Raw genomic sequence first — 18,732 nt, 5'->3', positions numbered from 1 at the left:
AAGGATCGGCTAATACTCTTTACACAGCAGACTAAAAATCTCTTTGAGCTGATTCTAAAAGCCTGAACTTGTAGAGAAAGATTAGTTTGTTGTATTTTGTTGGCTGTTCTTTAAAAGTAAATTAGAAAATAGTCTGTGCCAGGACATAAATAAAGAGATTTTAAGTGAAAAGTGGACCAGTATACACTTAAAAAACAGTCTTACCCCGCAAGATGTTGTCTTTTGCTTCCTGCAGATCAGTTTAAACACAGCAGAGTTTATTATCAATGCTAACAAATCCTGTCTATTTAGCATATCCACGATTGCTGTAAAGACTACGGTCAGTTTTATTGCCTGTGTTGAAGGAATTACAGCAGAAATTTCCTGTGTTTTATTTACAGGACAGCACAGGCATGAAGTTGTGGAAAAAGAGGTGGTTTGTCCTGTCTGACCTGTGCCTGTTCTACTATAGAGGTAAGTCCAACTCACGTTCTGCTCCTACCTTCAAAACCTCACAAAACTTTTCCGTATTTCTAAGACACTTTCTATTCAGTAAATGAGCTTTCAAGACAAACTGAAAGGACTTAAAGGGTACATCTGATACCAAACTCATATTTTTCATGTTTTTATACTTACATTAGGGTTTCTGGTGCTTCTAAAAACAACTTATGCTTAAATAACCTGCCTGGATGTTTTTCTTGCCAATACATTAATGTTTGGAAAATGAGCCATTTCAAGCACCTCAAAAATGTAACGTCACAAATCAACACCAGGAAAGCCCGATCTCCAGGATGCTTGGCCCGCTGATTTTACGGTTGTATGCGCTGCTACAACAGTAACAGTAACTTACCATTTTGAATCCACTTGCTGCATTCTTGTTTGCTGTGCAGGAAGCTCTCCTTCTGCTTTTCAAAGATGTATGGTTGTAGCCATTTTCACATAAGAGTATAAACGTTAAGTTGGAAGTCGTGGCTAGCAACACCTGCTTTAGTCTCCAAATTCAGTGTTTCAATTTGAAGTGACAGACTCTAAAAGCTCATTCTTAAAGGAGCTCAAAATTGGCAGAACTGACTAAAATCTTATTATTTAAGAATGATTTTGTGCAAAAATGTGTTCAACATATTTTGAGAAGGCAATAGCCATATGCTAACATGTTTAAGGGAGCATAATAGATCATCTTTAAAAATTACTTCTCCCAGAGCCAGAAAAGCAGCTACATTTTTCACATGTACAAACAGTAGAAGCTACTACACAAAAACAATGAATATCAAATTTAGTTAAGATAGACTTAAATACTTTTTACTTCAAATAGCTGCAGTCAGCAGCAGTCCTTATGTGTGTATTCAGGTCTTGTGTTCACCTCCAGACGTTGGTTGGCTTCCTCTGAGCTTCGGTCACCAAAGAAAAGGGAATTGAAACGTCTGCTAATCTGGGAAGTGAGCCAAAGTTTTCAAAGGCGGTCTAAACTATAAGCCTACTTCGAGTTAAGTGACCACAAACGGAGAGTTGTAAAGCTCTGTCAGGGTTTAACACCGTAGCAAAACCCATCATGCACGATGAGCAGCTGAAGAGACAAGATTGGCTTCTTGTGAGCCAACAGTAAAGGCAAACCTAATTTTTTAAAGCTGGATGCAGACAGTGGGGTCAGACAGGTTGTCTGTCTGCTGCGTTTTCCCTTGAATATTTCTTAAAACATTTAGACCAACGTATGATTGTCACTGTTTCTTAATTAAATATGAACCAGTCAAACTAATGCATTTAAGAAGTAGAAGTTATTTGTACGTTACAATGTCTGTTAGATTTGCTTTTCGTTCTGCTTTGCTCTCATTAGTGTTATTGTCTTTTTTCTTTATTCACTTCATTTTCATCATATTTGACATCCTGAATACTTTGCATTTTTTTGTAAAGACAGAAAAGATAAAGGCTTGTTTTTACTTTCTCCATCTCAAACCTTTGGTTACATTTTGTGGGATGCAATAAATAAAAAATCTATATAAAAAATCTTATTTCTGTAGGAAAAGTTGGTAATTAATCAACTTTGACAATATATTAGAAAAACAGTAGTTAGTGGCTGTAATATACTGTACTTACCTGTTTTAAATCTTGATGTACTCATCCACTTTTTTCACTTCCAATACCAAAATTTGAGGTTTCGTATCAGTCGATAAAAATTTGATAGTAAAGAGTGTTGAATTTTTAAAAAATATTTCTTTAAAAGAAAAAAATATAAATTTATTTGATAACTCCCCATTAGTACAGAAAACTTAAAATCACCAATAGCTTCACAAGCTTGGTGAAACATGTAAAAACAACTTTGATTTGTTCAGTCAGTGCAATTAGGATTAAAATGTAAAATAAATTACGAAACTGACGAAAACAATAAGTCGACTACATTGATCAAAAGATCTAAAAATAAATTGCATCTCATGCAGAACAGTGGTTCTCAGTTTGAGAACCATAATAGCATGAACATGATTCTCTGGGGGGGGAAAGCATTTTCAAGAGGGGCTCTGGGCCCCCTGCACCCTCCATTTTGGTCACCACTGTTTGACTCACTGCTGTCTTTTTTTCTACACCACAGTAAGAAAATATGTTTCTGATGTAGATTTCTTTGACTGAATCTCAGCTGTGTTTCTGAATGCGGCTTCATCTTCGTCACTTGTGCTGCTCAAGATTACGTCTAGTCTGTGTTATTTCTAGTATATAATTCTTGCCACCTCCTTTCCACCCACAGGCTTTCAAATGCCACTGAAAGCAACAGACTTAGAGGCTTGATCTAGACAGAAATGTTGAGAAAATGTATCCGTCAGCAGCAAGCAGGCAGCCAGGTTCTTAACTTTGCTGCCTCGGCTGCACAACTGTTACCTGCTAAGATTATTATTGTTCACCCAGGAATCCCAAAAGGCTGCTTTTGTTCTGCACACATCTCTGCAGTTGTGTTTTGTGTATATATATATATATATATATATATATAAGAAAAAACAGCAGAAAAAGAGTAGCTACACTTTCAACCACCATGTTGGAGGAACAGCTGATGCTCACCTCAGTAATAAATCTGAATATCTGCCTTAGCTGCAGGACAACTTTAGGAAACTAAAGCTTTAAGCAACTGAAGCCGTTTACCTGCATACAGGGAGAAATTTGCTGCTGCATCTGGTAAATTCATAAACTATAACAGGAAGGAAGGATTGAGCCTTTTATTGAGAGAACAGATTTTAATTTGACTAATTGCACAGATTTTTGTCACCCCTAAATGTAATCAGAATATTGTTTTATTTTATACCTTACTTTTCTAAATTGATCAGTTTCAGTGAACTTCTAAAAATTAATCAATGACATTGTGATTCCGTTTTGTGGTAATAAGTTAATGTTTTTTTGTGTCTGGAAAATTAGCTGTTACAAAACCTTTCGTAATGTAACATCACAGAGATTCGCTGAAGCCCGTTACCTAGCAACCCCAGTAGGGCTCCGCCTGTCACCTAGCAACCCAAATGGAACCCCAACATGATTGGTCAGCTAGTTTTACTGCTGTACGAACTGTACAATGGCTGCTGGAAAATACTATTGTTTTGTTGGTTACTTACCATCTGGAAACCAATTGCTGCATTCCTGTTGGTTGTGCAGGAGGCTCTACTTCTGCTTTTCAAAGATGTACGGTTGTATAATTGCACATCTGTTTGCAGCTATTTTCACCTACAAGTGTAAACTTTGAGTTGGGGGTCAGGGGACGTGGCCAACAGCAGCTTATTTGGATTTAAAGTGACAGAGGCCCTAAAAAACAGCTCAAAATAGTTACAACTGACCAGATGAAAATCTCATGATGTAAGAATGATTTTGTGCAAAAAAACATGATGACGAAAACAATAAATTTTGTCAAGTTCAAGAAAGCAAAACAGGTTAACTTAAAAACTTTGGCGACCTCTGCCAAAATAAAGTTAACATAAGTCATCGGTTAACTAGACAATGGTCCAGAATAATTGGGCCAAATTCAGACAAAAAACATTGTCAAGAATCCAACATGTCTGTCAGTCCTCAATCCTCAATGGGATAGAAAATTTGTGGCACAAGAGAGGATCCAGAAGTATTGTGCAAATTTGTGAAATTGATTTTGGAGGGAAAATGTCTGTCCTATAGGAAAAAAGGGGGTTGTACAAATTATTAACTCCAATCACAGTCAATAAATCCACATATTAAAGTTTGTATTTTTCTAAATTTTTCAATTTGAGATTTTGCTGCAGCAGTAAAAGGTGTAATTAAGGCTTTTTGCATTTTTTTTCAATACATTATTTATATTGAATCTCTTCCGCCAAGCTTTTAAGGAAATCACCTCTCACCTGTTTTCATTTTATTTCTTTATTCATTTTTTCCTCTGCAGATGAAAAAGAGGAGGGGATTCTCGGCAGCATCCTCCTTCCCAGCTTCCAGATATCCCAGTTGTCTGTGGACGATCACATTAATAGAAAATTTGCTTTCAAGGTTTGTCCATTCTTTCAAAGTTAGACCAAAATTAAATTCTATGTAGTTTTCTGTGAGAAAAGGAGGAAGCTTCAAATTATTGTAGGTTTCCCACTAGTAATAAATTTTTGATTTTAGGGATTGTTTAAATTGTTTTTATGTGACCTTTTTGCAATATTAATTAGGGCTGAAATGATTAATCGGACTTATTGTGATTAATCGATTAATAAAATAATTATCAATTAATCATTATGGAGTATAAAGACTCCAATGAAGGCAACTTTTTGAAATAACATCACACTCAGATAAGTAATTAGGGCAAAACAGTACAAAATATATATACATATATATAATTATTTCTGATAAAAAAAAAACAAAAACTCTTGTTTGTAAATATGCTCTTCCCAAATCTCTTGCTGTGTTACTGCATTTTAGGCAATAACCCTTTTAAAAAATATATTATTTGTTTATTTGCATCTTTTAATATAATCTAAAAGGTTGAACATTTTCAGAATGTGCCAATTTTTTAAAATCTGATTAATCAAGTAATCATCAGAATAATTGATGACTAATATAATCATTTGTTGCAGCTCTACTACAAATCTTTCGTTTAGGGAAGCTGTTCTTAAGCTGATTACATAAGAAATCAGTTTTTTTATGTTAAATATGTCCCATGACTTTGGTTAGTCGCATGACATTCATGGAAAGATGCTTTTCCTAAAAAACTTTGTGATGTATATAGTAGCGGTGCATTCCTCACAAACCCTTGGAGTCAACGAAGTTGCCATGGCCAAAAACAGCTGAACACAGACGTTTAGGAGTCTGCTGAAGGCCTGTCTAACCACAGACTGTGCTGCTTTTCCAACTTACACTCAGGATGAAACAGAGAGAGTTTAAGAAAACAGGAAAACCGTAGAACACAGGGCACAACCTCCTCAATGAAGGAATGACATGATTTGTTGATTACATTCTCCTCGTCCTCGGCCATTTTTAAAGACTATTTGGGGTGAATTAATGAAACAACAGCTCTTTTCTTGCTCTGAAACAACGATAAACAGGATATTGAGGTTGCTGAGTAAATGTTCTTTGTCTCTGTTTTGGATTCTCACAATATCTCGGTTTGTTCGCTGCGAGGGAACAGAAGAGCAACATGTTATCTGCACAATGCACCGCATGGTGAGTCCTACAGTATTGTACCAGGCAGATTTACTGCCCTAATCTGGTGGTATGCGTGAAACCTTAGTGACTCAAGGATTTGATTTATCTGCATGGCACAGATGGTCGCAGTCAGCAGTGTCTCACAATCCATCTCTACTAAATATATTACTTATTTAAAAAGAACATGCATAATGGCAGCAGTTGTTATTGGCTTATCATGAAGCAAATTGTCTGCAAATAAAGGCTAAAATGCTTCTTTCTGTCTGTTCCAGGTAATAGTCCTGTCCTTCATACTTCTCAGGCAACACATCCCAACATGCGGACGTACTATTTTTGCACTGACACTGGAAAAGAGATGGAGTCGTGGATGAAAGTGATGACGGATGCTGCGAATGTGCATTCAGAGCCAACCAAAAGGTTTGTCACAGCTCCATTAATGGCCACTTTCCTGCAGTTCGTAGCAGAGAAAAGAAAGCAGATCTTTGAGGAGATTTTTAAAAACATTCCCTAATGACTTCTCTTTTCTTAGTTTGCTTCTCCACCCTGATCTTTTCCCTCCTTTTCTTGCATAAATGCTGGAAGAGAGTACTTTTAAATCCCCCTGTTTAATCCTGTTAAGGTCTTTGGCAGCAGCTCAACACCCACTTTTGACATTTCTGGTCTCTTGGCTTGTTTAAGAAGCTGCATTTGTTGTATTTTTTAAGAAACAATGAAGAGGACAAAGCCACATGCATGATGTGGGCATGTTAGTTTGCGCTGCTGGTGCTTCTTGAAGACGATGATAATCATTCTCACTGACTTGGGCGGCGTTCACACTGCAACCTCAAGTAACCCAAATCCGATTTTTTGTGAAATCTGATTTTTTTTCTGCATGGTCGTCACACTTCCAAATAAATGCGGCTTATACGTGACTTCCTTGATGTGCAGTAGAGGGCGCTATAACGTCACACACACAGAACGTAAATGTCAGTGTCAGTGTTTTTCCAAACGCCGTAAAAAAAGAAGAAGAAGAAGAAGTGCTCGGTGCTTGTGGAAGTAAACATGGATGCTAACGGTGGAGCATATCTTAGGATTTTAAAGTTGCTGGAGCCAACACATTAATAATTTAGTCTTCATTACGTCATGTTTGTTGTTTTTATTCTCACTTGCTTGTGTCACGACGCAGAATAGTGAAGTTGCTGAGTATCTCTGAAAGGCCTGTGACAACAACAAATTTTGCTGGACGATAAATTGATCCAGAAATTATTGTGATAAACGATAATATTGTTGTTTTGAGGCTATTTTTAAGTAATATAACAGTAGTGACTTAATAATAATGCAAGTACACATTCTCAAAGACCAGTAAACTTTAGCTTCTAATTTAACACTGGAACTGGTAGATATTTTAAATAAATCAAAAAAATTAAATAAGCAACAAATAAAATTCATTTTGAAATCTTTGTAACAAAATTGCCATTAAAAAAAAAAACCAGATGAGACAAAAGCACCAAACTGAAGAATTTTATTGTCTAGTTTTTGGTAGAAAGAGAGAAAAAAAGAGATGAATGATAAATCATGCCGATGGAAATTACTGAGTTTTTTTTTTATTCATCATGCGATTAATATATTCATTGATTATTGTGACTAATCAATGACGTTCCGGTCAGACGAATGTAACCTGGACGTTGAGACGTTGAAAAGATCCGATACGTGTCGTTTATTTGTTCAACACTTTGCAGCAACAAGTCAGCTCAAAATGCTTTACTTCATAAAAACATCATACAGTCGTCAGTTCTGACACAATGAACATTACATTTAGTCCAATAGCAAAATCATCCAGCAGACACACATTAAATATATAGACGAATGTTCCAGTGATTAATTAATTAAATGTAACTCTAAACAACCTTCATTTAAAGAAACTCGGTGCTTTGACTGTTTTTCAGTTTTCTTGAAATTTGATCCAGATTTGTGGTGCATAGAAGCTGAACTCAGATGAGTTTAAAGCTTACTGTTTGGTTTCTTTCCTGCTCTACAGTGAATGTAATGATTTTGGATCACCTATCGGTTTAAATGATCTTAATAGAAAATATTAACAGACGTTATGTTGTTTCCACTTTACCTGGTTGCAGCGTTTTTAAGAAGAGAACAAAAGCAGGTCAATGCAACCAGACAATTTGACTATATTATGATTTGGATACTGGTACATATTGACATCAGCATATTTACTGAATAATTTTGATGACAAAATGTAAAGTTTGTTGCTTGTTTTATGTTGTTTACTGCATTATGACTTTACAGCATAAAGCACTTTGAACTGCCTTGTTGCAGATAAACTTAAGGGGGCTGAATGCAAATGCTGACCCACTTTTCAGATTCCTATTTGCTTGACAATAAAGCTATATGTATTATTTATTCATCACAAAAATAAATAACAATAAGAATATGTTGTATTTGTGACAAAATGGGTATAAATATGTTTGCATAGCAGCTTAAAACAGAGTGAGTCCACAGTAGAATAAATACAGACAGCTGAGGTCCAGCTTGCCTTCTGGGTAGTTAACTGAGTCACAGGAAGCTGGAGAAGACATTAAGTGACTAGTGTTACTATTTAAAAATGTCTGAGTGGAAACTCTGAAGGAATGTCTTTTCTTCTGCCCTCCTATTGGTAACCCACTGAGCCGCGCCACTCAAAGAAACGGCTGAAACTTTGAAGTTCTGACCTTGGGCGTGTCGGAGGCTGAGCAAATTGGGAAGCTATTCACCTCTGAATGCATCTCAGGAGATCATAAAGAGGCACAAAACTGTCTGGAGGGGAGGAAGATGGGTGGTACGATGGGATGGAGGGAAGGTTTTATTGGAGATATCGGATCTGCTTTTGAACGCCTGGTTCTCTCTGGCAGCTGGAAGAAACATTTTGACCTCTACTCAGTTATAGTATCTGCTAAAGTAATTACCAGAAGCATTTATTTTTATGTTTCGTCCAAACCTAGTATCAGTCAGACGGACGACATAGACTTAAAGTTTTATCGCAATATTTTGTGGTAACTATAAAAGTGACGATAAGAACTATTTATAACTTCTTTTTTAAGTAGCTGTAGGTCTCTGCTGCTGTTATGAATGCTCAGGCGAGTTAGCGTAGCCACCAATGATGACAGGTAAACGGTTTCCCTGAGTCAATAAGTTATTTCTCCACCATTAGCGCATTGAGGAGTGAGTACATGAGGATGATAGACAGCACTAAGACTGGCTCTTTCTGGCTCTGATTGGCTGTTTTTGGTTGGGAGTGGTGGATTTATTCAGATGGTAATAGTATCAGATTATCTGTCTCATAACAAACTGTCACAACACGGTGACAGTTTTAGCATTTTTCTAAAAGTTACATAAATCTTCTTTCTGGTTAAAAGATCTAGAAGAGTTCTCTATTTCTTATTTAACAGTTTCCTTCATGTCTTTTTTAAAGGCTAGACAAGCTAAAAGTGGAAGAGTGTGGACCCAAAGAAATCAGTCAAGTAGCGAACCACAAGCCGCCGCTTACTCAGCCTGAAATCCAAAACAACGAACGCAACCTTCAAGTCGACCGCGAGCGCAGCGCGGCCGTAACGCCCAGCAACGAGCAAGACGAGCGAAAGCAGCGCGACGCCGAGCGCTACGGCTTCCAGAAGGACGGGGCCAAGCACGAGCGACCCCTCACGAAGATCAACAGCATCAAGCTGCAGCCGGACCAGGCGGCGGCCATTAAAGCCAACATGACCTCGCCCCAGACGCCAAAGGAGATGGACAGGACGCTCCACCTTCCCCAAGTGAATGGATCTGGAGAGCCCTGTAAGGCTAACGGGACCGGGGTTCCTGTCCAGCAGAGTCCAATCAGCGAACCGGACCGCAACCTGAGCAGAACCAGCTCCATGCAGCAACTGGAGCAGTGGGTTCGCACGCAAAGAGGACGGGGTCAAGACGACGACGCCAGGAGGTAGGGGGAGCATTTACCGTATTCTCTGGACTATAAGTGACTCTGCCAAACTCATTTTGGGCCGTATTAACGCCATGAAAGTTCTTAAAGGGCTGTTTGTTCCAGAATATATCGATAAAACCCAATAACTGACTGGAAAATATTAATAGATAACTGTCTCAGATTTTTTAAATGGGATTCTTGGCATGTTTTATGGCTTCCTGGCTGGGAAAAAAACCTCAGAATTCTGAGATTGTCAGAATTCTGACTTTGAGAATTCAGATTTTTCCTCTGAATTTTGATTTTAATCTTTTTTTTTTTATTTGGCCCTAGTCCTAATCCTGTTGATGAAGCATTTTTTCACGTATGACTTCTTAACCACATAATTCATTGGTATCTGCGGGAAGCCAAAAATGCCACAAGTCACCACATTTATTATCCTTCTTGTTAAAAAGTCAAGCATAAAAAACTGTTTTATGAGTCAGAATGCCGTAAAATCTGACATTGTTTTTTTGTTTGCTGTTTTAAGACACTTTCTTCACAATGAAAACATGCCACTTAGGTCACTGAATTCAGGTAAAATGCAGCGTATCAATGGCGTGTGAAACTGGCATTATGACAGATTTTTATATCCATAACTATATATTGGGATGGTGGGTTTCAAAGCACTTATTTTTTGCTTTTTAACCTGACGCACAGTAAAAGTCGCAATTTGTGGCACTTATGGTTTTCCAAAGTATTCAGACATAATAACAATTTACAAATAATCAACCATGACATGAGTTTGACACATGTGCTCTGGTCACATTCATTTAGAAATGATGAAACATGAGAGGATCTTCTCCGTGTTTAGTTACCATTTACGTCAAGTTTGTGATTTTTAATTGGGTTCTAATTCTTCCTAACGTCCTGTTCCATGAAAAATGAAGATATTCAGCTTCATTCAATCTGTGTAAACACTTTGACTCTATCAGTTATTATCAGTGGAAATACACAGATGCTTTTTCTTGGTCAACTGGGAGGATCTCAGTTTTAATGAGTTAAAAATAAACTTCCTCTGTCCATTTGTTGAGGAAATTGGCTGACAGTTTGTCTCTATTTCTCTTTTTTATCATTGACACTATGGGACATCTTTAACCTCTCTTAAATATATTTTAAAAAGAGGATTTCATGCATTTATTTAAAAAAAAAAACATACAATTTGGAATGAATCCAAAGGCTTAGATACATTCTGAGGTAAAACATCTTTTTCTGGAACTACATATGAGTATTATTTATATTCGTATATTGTTGAAACCCACCTACTTGTGTGCACTATTTAATATTATAACAATTTTTTAAATAAATAAAGAAAAGCAGCAGAAAGCATGGACTGTCTGTCTCCAGCCCTCCCTCTGCTCCTCTCTTCCAACACGGTTTGTTTCCTCCAAGCTGATGTGTAGTTTCCATGCAGTCACATGTCTTTTTAAATGCTGCTGCTGGGTTTTACAGACCAGCAAGCGCTTTAGCCTGGATCTGTCAGGGAGCCTTTATGTGAAGCTCTCCCGATGCAAACCGCTCTGACGTTGAACCAAGCAAGGAAGTTGGGCTTTTTTTAGCCGCGTTGTCACATGAATGTTTGATTTGTCTGAATCTGGTGTTGTTACTGTTTTCTGTTTGTTAGAGGAAAAAAAACTTTACTGCACCATACTTTGCATTTGATTAATGTTGTTTTGAAGTATAGATTTTGCAGTGAAGTTATGTGCCTTTATTTTTGTTGTGCATTGGCTTGTCATAACAGATTTTGCTGTTGCCAACTCAGCAACTTCTCAGACAAAATAAATAAATAAATTGGAATCGGCAAGTCAGGCTTTTTAAAGATTGGAAATAGACCAGAAGCCTGAAACCAGTGAAAGCTTATCAAAAACTTATTATGCTCTTTTGGAAGTTCAAGAAAGTTTAATATTTTTGTAAATAAGTACATAGACCAACTTCTTCATAAGTTATTAGTGTTTTTATTTATGTTTATTCAAAAGAAGACAATAAAACTTTAAATATTTTAAGATGAATTAATTTATTAAACATTGTGTAACATTTCTTCCTACTGTATTTAATATTTTTTTGTGTTTTTTTTCTCCCTAGCATCACCTCATACCAGACTCTGCCCAGAAACATGCCGAGCCATCGGGTTCCCTACATGCCTCATTATGGAGACGGCTACCGCAGCATGCCCAGGAACAGCATGGCCCAGCGGGACAGCATCTGCAGCATGTCGCCCTCGCTCTACGATCAAGCCCTGGGCTCTTCGGCCGCCGAGAAGCGGCGCTCCATGCGAGACGACACCATGTGGCAGCTGTACGAATGGCAGCAGAGGCAGGCCTACAGCCGGCAGTCGGGGCTCTACAGCAACATGGCCAGCCCCAAAACCATGATCAACCTGTCAGAGCACGCCGCACTGAGCCACTCCATCCCCCCCTCACCTTCACACGGATCGCTGTCCATGTACGGCGCCTACTCTCCGATGAGATCCTACAACATGGCCAACGCGAGGTCAGAGGTCGCCTCTCCGGTCTACAGGAGAGACCTGAGCATCGACAGACGGCAGCGACCGCAAGTCAACAAGGTCTTTCAAACAGTTTTTATATCTTATCTGAGAATGTTATAAATAGCTGCGGCTTTAGAGTGTGTCTTTTAAAAGGTTACATGAAGAGCAATGAGAACTAAGCACATATTTGTGGAAGATTAGCGCCACTGAAAAATAAAACATTCTGACTTGAATCCCCTGATTGAAGTCAGAAGTTTAATTCTGACAGAATTTTAAAAAATCAGATTAAAACTCTCAACTCTGAATTTTAAGTACTGTGAGAAAAAAAAATCAAAATTAAGAACTAAAAAGTAAAAATTCTGAGGTTCAAGACATAATTCTGGGGGAAAAAATCTTTACATTTTGATGAATAGTCAAAATTATGAAAAAAAATTCACAATTCTGAGATTATAGTCAGAATTTTGGGAAAAAACAAAAATTCAGAGAAAATTTTTTTCTTTTTTTCCCCGACTCTCTCTGATCTTCTTCCATAAATATTTGTAATACAATATTTCTAAAAAACGTTCCGTTCTCATGTTCCTTACAGATACAAAACAACCAGTTAGTGGAAGTGGACTAGTTGAAACAAAATGACAACGTTGCTCTCCAAAGTACATTTCTGCATGAAACACGTCCACAACACATCTCAGAGATCTTTGCACTGCAAAAACACCAAAGTATTTTTGTCTAGTTTCTACTGCAAATATCATATCATGGTTGAAATAAGACAAAACTAACTAAAAATTGACCTTTCAGCAAGATATAGAATCTTGTTTTGAGTCTATTATAGGGAAGATTTTAGTCTTGATGTTAATTATTCCATCACTGACAGATAAACCTCTTCCTCTCCCTCTGTGTTTTGCAGTACGCCTACCTTCCCGACAGGCGATCGCTGCCTGCAGGGATCCCAGTCCAGACTATCACTGCCCAATCTCTTCAAAGCAAAACTGTAAGTCTTCATCTGTGCCGAGTCTCTTCCTCGTGTCAGTCTGTAAATGTTTATACGTCAGCAGCTCTGTTGAAATACTTTAAGGTTTCACGGTTTGGGTTGAACCTGACTTTGTTAAAAACAGTGCTATTTCTGTCACGCAGCCTCCCCTCTCCCTCTTCCTGCTTCACTCAGTTTTGCGCTCCAAGTTGAAGGCTTTAGCATCCGTCCTCTTCAGGAGCTCCTAAGGCTCGCCTCACATCAGAGGAGACTTAAACCCCTGCACCCCCATCACTCACAACTCTCTAAGCCAGATCAGGAGTTTATGTCAAAGCTGCACACAATGCCATGTTTTGATAGAGCTGGTGAAGTGTGACCTGGATTCTGCAGCACATGCTTACTCCTCTGTTTTTAGCAAATGCAAAAAGCTTGTGTTCTGCCAGTTGTAATAGCATGTTGGATAAAGTGCATGAAAAACCGACACCGGGACATGAAATTCCTCTAAATCTCCTATCCTGGTGTACCCTTTCCTTTACTCTTTAATCACGATTAATCGGATTGGTCATGATTAATCGTTTATTGAAATAATCATCTTCTAATTTAGCAATTGATTAATCATTAATTGGAGTATATACCTCAACAAAAGGCTATTTGTTGAAAGAACAACATACTCAGAGCAGTAACTACAAAAATAAATATATTTTGTATCCAAAATAATTTTTTTTTTACCTTTTTGTGTAAAAATAATGCAAAAACACAAAATCTTATCAAGTATTTTTAGTCTAGTTTCTAGTGTAAATATCAAAATAAGAGAAAACAAACTTACAAGTAACTTTTCAGCAAGATATAAAAGCTTGTTTTAAGTCATTAATATTGATGAAAAAGTTCCACTTTCTTTGGCAGATTATTTGACTTCCAACATGGGAAAATTTGCTTTTTATAAGTGAAATAATCTGCCAGCGGAACTCGTACTTTTTCAACAATATTAACGAATTATTGACTTAAAACAAGCTCCTACATGTTGCTGAAAATTTACTTGTAAGTTTTGTCAGATTCAATGTGTATTGAGGCATTTGCTCTAGAACAAAATAGTGAGTAAAATTTTGTGTTTTTGCAGTGCATGTTCCACCCTGAACTCCTCTGAGTTTGATTTTTTTAGTTCAAATTCTAAAACGTTCTTATTAAGCATCTTTTGAGATCCAAAAAATAGTTAATAAATCAGTCCTGCACTGTGTTAATGTTAAGTCAAGCGGAACAGGCTGAATTTTTCACATTATTGAAAGTATTTCTTTAGTTCAGATGAATACTTTGTTTCAAAGGATTGAGCGTTCACTAGAGGAATAATATGTGGTTGCATTTTAGGCAGTAGAAAATGTACTTTCTTTTTTAAAAAAGGAACTGAATGCATCTTTTAATCTTGTCTAAAAAAAGGCTCAAGTGATTAAATAAAAAGGCTCCACAATGTGGCTTTTTAAAAATCCGATTAATCAAATAAGCAATAGATTAATCAGTTACTAAAACAGTCATTAGTTGCAGCCCTACTTCTCCTCCCCTTCCCTCTCCCTGACGGTGTGTCCCTGTTTCTTTGTGGATGTGTCTCCTCCTTTCTCCGCCCTCCCTGCAGCCTGAGGAACTGACTTTGCTGCTGATAAAGCTGCGGCGGCAGCAAGCAGAGCTAAACAGTATCCGGGACCACACTGTAGCACAGCTTATGCAACTAAACATGGATCACAACAACCCAAAGGTCAGGCCCCAGGGTCGTCTCTGCTGGCGTGTGGTGTATGTGCCATCTCCACCCACTCATGATCCATCTTCGTCCAGAAGATTTGGTTGGTCTTCATGCATGGCCGAGTCAGAACCAACACACTACAGGCTACAAAAATGACTCTTTGTTGTGCTTGGAAGTCATATTTAAATGCAAAAACACAAAATATTGCCAAGTAATTATAGTAAAGGTAAAAAAAGACAAAACAAGTAGTTTTTCAGCAGAATATAGGAAAAGATTGAGTAACACTTTATTTGAAGGGGTTTGCATCAGACTGATATGACACCTTTAGTGGACATGGAGAATATTTATGAATGTATCCATACAAACAGACTGAAAGAACCACGCTGCTGGTTCTGTTGGACCTCAGTGCAGCATTTTGACCATGACGTATTACTGGAATGACTGGAGAGTTGGACCGGACTCTCCGGTCCAGCACTTAACTGGTTTGAATCTTACATAAAGAACAGGGATGTCTTTGTTTCAATAGGTAAGTCGCATGTGGAGTACCCCAAGGCTCAAGCTAGGACCCTCTTATTTAATATCTTTATGCTCCCACCAGCTCAGGCTATAACAGGAAATAATATTAACTACCACAACTACGCAGATGATACTCAGCTCTACATTATGATGTCACCAGGTGACTCTGAACCATCCAATCATTGAACAGATGCTTAGAGCAGATGTGCCGAAACTCATCCACGTGATCATATTTAGTCGCATTGATTTCTGCAAGTGTCTTCACAGGTCTGCCTAAAAATCAGTCAGACCCAGAACGCTGCAGCTGGAGTTCTGACTAAAACCAGGAAGATGGAGCAATGCAAAGTTGCATTACAAATTGCATTAAAAGTGATGTTATTTACCAAATGACACTTGGTGACAACAGACCAACAATCATAAAGTCTTCTTCATGTTTATGACAGCTGTTATGTCAGACTTCTGCACATTTCTTCAAAAGTCTTACTGGGAATTATTTTAACTCAATAAATCTTCAATATTAATAAAAAACTGACTGAATACTGTTGTTATCCATTTTTTTTGGAAGAAAGAGTGAAAACAGAAAAACAATGGACATTATTGAGCTTATTTTAATCAATGAATTGATTTTATTTGGCCTAACCAAAAGAAATAAGGTATTATTTTAAGTAAAATATGCTATTTTTATAACACTAGAGCCCAATAATTTATCTTTGTGCGTTGATAATTTTCACTCTTCATTGTTTGGTCTCTTTCATATTTATCTTCCTGTACTGTTAGGGCTGTATGGGGCCATTTTGTCATCATGCACCCATCCAGTCGCAGACTCATGTTGTCACGTTCTACAGTTTTATATGGTGCCTGACCTGCTTTCTCCACATCGGCTTGTCCTGCTTCCTTTTCTCTGTGGCTATATTTGGATACATGACATGGTTCTGTGGTTCTTAAGTAAAAAAGAGACGCATCCTGGTAATAAAAGGACTTCTTTTTTTCTCACTGTTCCTTTCTCTTTCCGCTGCTTTGCTGCCGACTGTAGAACGACATTCTCTCCCATCACCTCCAAAGGAACCTCATGTATTTGGACAATCAGGTGGGGTAGTGCATGAATGCATGGCTTCCTTCCTGTGGTGATGATCTGAACTAAGTCAATGTTGTGTTCATCACTTCTTTCTCTTCTTTTATATACTAAAATTTTTACATTTATGTAGTTTTTTAAAAAAAATCTAAAGCCTTTAGTTTTTCCTTTCATCCATCTTAGTTTCCTTCCTTCCTTTTTTCATTTTCTTATTCTAAATATTTATGTTTAACACAAAATTAGCTGAAATATCTGAAAGAAATGAGCAACTATAGTTTCACTGATTTTTGATGGTATTTCAGACTTAAAGCTTATTAATCTTCACACTCATTCATTCCTGTACTGGAAATATTTATATTAAGGTGGTAATATCAAAATATCCACATTTCTAATCCATCTCTATTTGTATTTCCCAAAGAAAACAGCAGTTGCACACATACAACAACTTGATTTACACAAGGTTTGTAGTGACATTTAAAGGGTTTTCTCAAATGCTTATGTTTTCTCAGAACTGTGAATTAGCTTATCTCTATTATAGCACATCGTGTGATGGGATCACTAGGGGTGTAACCATGCGCCACAAACGCTCGTGATATTAAAATGGCATGATGATTATTGTCAAACTGGAGGCTGTCTCAGGAAGAGCCATTACTAGAAGGTTATGGGATGGAGATGTAATTGGTAAATACAACAAAAATAAAGTTTGTTGCACTGACACTAACGAACTAGTTGTAAATATTAGTTCTGCTGACACTAAAGTGCTACATGATATGCAGGAGACGATAATGCTAAAGTGCTATCACATACTTATGAGCAGAAGTGAATGCTAACATGTTATACCAACATGGTATTTGATAAAGCACTATACTAACATAGTTGTCAGCAGAAGCTAATGCTAAAGTGCTATGCCAACATCATTATTAGTGAGAGCTAACGCACTATAACAGCACGTTAAGAGGCTACTCTCCCATGTTTTTATGGTCCTGAAAGAGAACGTCATCTACTTCTCTGCTGATGTCGCAGCATGGAGACGAAAAGCAGGGAAGAGCGCAACACACAGGAGACACACAGCGTGCATGTGGCAGCCACATGTGGAGCCTTGTGGTGAAACAAAACCTGGGATGTGCAGCAGGCTGCCTCCTGCCACACTCTTCCTGCACGTTTATTTATTTCTGCCCAGATCTGTTCAGATTTAGATGCTCCACTGTATAATTGGGGCTGTTTTGCAATCTGTTAACGAATCTGGAGCACAAGTTCATTCAAAGATTTGTACGACGTCCATCATAATTATACCAGTTATTTAACCTATTTGTGAAATTTTTATTTTAATCAATATTTTCATTCTTCTTTTTAAGCATTAGGAGCTCCTAAAAAATTATCCAAGCATAAAAACTACAAATTGAAAACTGGGCATTTTCAATTTTGTGATTAGCACTAAACTGCCTTGATTAAAAAGAAATCAAAACAAGATACTTTCGGGGCTTAAACACTTGAACAGTCCAGTAGACTGGGTTCGATTGGGGATTAAAATTGCAAAATTTTCAGCTACTGCAGTTCACTTTCACACAAACTGATTGAAAAACCAGTTCATCTCCTCGCCTGTGGGGGCGCTGCACCAAAAACCACTGAATGACACGTGAAAACTTCTGAAGAAAACAATGAGCGTAACTTCCTTCACAAAACGTAAACAGAAATGGAGTAGAGTCAGATTTTAATGGCGGTAGGATTTATCTTATGCCTCTGGTAAAAGAACGATGAGAAATTTCTCTGGCTAGCGCAAAACTCTTTTTGTTTTGGTTGTATTTACCCAGAATCCAGTCTTAATTTTCCCAAAAATATCGCTAAAGTCCTGCCTCATGAAGGCAGTGATGTATTGTGAGCTAGAATGCATTTATACCCCTAACCACCACTGTGTTTGCAGACACATTCCTTCAATAATCATTTAAATCTGTATCATAATTTAATTGGCACATTTGTTAAATAAAAGCCCACATGCTTTATTTGGGTTCTGTAAAAAGTCTTACTTTCTTCCCTCCTCTAGTTAAGGGTTTTATAAAATACACAAAGCAACATTAATGCATTCACAATAATTATCATTACAGTTTGCCTCTGATATTTGTAAACAAATAATTCCCTCTTCACTCACATTATTTTACAACAAAGCATTGAAGGCAACAGAAGAGCCATCTGCTTTAGTACACTGCAAAAACACAAAATATTACCAAGTATTTTTTTTTTTTGCCTGGTTTCTAGTACAAATATTTTATTACACTTAAAATAAGACAAAATTAACTTACAGGTAACCTTTCAGAAACATAGGAGCTTGTTTTAAATAAAGAATTTCTTAATATCAGTTTTAATCCTCTGACAGATTATTTCACTTTTAAAATATAGAAACTAGAAT

The 18,732-nt window shown here is 37.3% G+C and overlaps 1 protein-coding gene across 20 annotated transcripts in view; it reads left to right on the top strand.

Annotated features, from left to right (window-relative positions):
- LOC129353294 (pleckstrin homology domain-containing family A member 5-like) overlaps positions 1-18,732 on the top strand; it is a 121,902-nt gene that overhangs the window by 87,583 nt on the left and 15,587 nt on the right. For 13 of the 20 annotated variants that reach the window (XM_055023757.1, XM_055023355.1, XM_055022947.1 and 10 more), the window contains 8 exons: positions 381-453; positions 4,355-4,455; positions 5,894-6,009; positions 9,035-9,541; positions 11,642-12,122; positions 12,949-13,032; positions 14,636-14,755; positions 16,290-16,343. In XM_055023757.1, the coding sequence (XP_054879732.1) occupies positions 381-453; positions 4,355-4,455; positions 5,894-6,009; positions 9,035-9,541; positions 11,642-12,122; positions 12,949-13,032; positions 14,636-14,755; positions 16,290-16,343 (1,536 nt within the window). Of the gene's footprint in view, positions 1-380; positions 454-4,354; positions 4,456-4,491; positions 5,611-5,864; positions 6,010-9,034; positions 9,542-11,641; positions 12,123-12,948; positions 13,033-14,635; positions 14,756-16,289; positions 16,344-18,732 lie in introns of those variants that run through there. The other 7 variants (XM_055023511.1, XM_055023310.1, XM_055023159.1 and 4 more) reach the window with 4 other exon arrangements.

This window comes from Poeciliopsis prolifica, unplaced genomic scaffold (assembly GCF_027474105.1).
Source record: "Poeciliopsis prolifica strain line A6 unplaced genomic scaffold, Auburn_PproV2 SCAFFOLD001, whole genome shotgun sequence".
NCBI classification, from domain to species: Eukaryota; Metazoa; Chordata; class Actinopteri; order Cyprinodontiformes; family Poeciliidae; genus Poeciliopsis; species Poeciliopsis prolifica.
The sequence above is the reverse complement of the archived record's forward strand: the minus strand, read 5'-3'. Positions and strand labels throughout refer to the sequence as shown.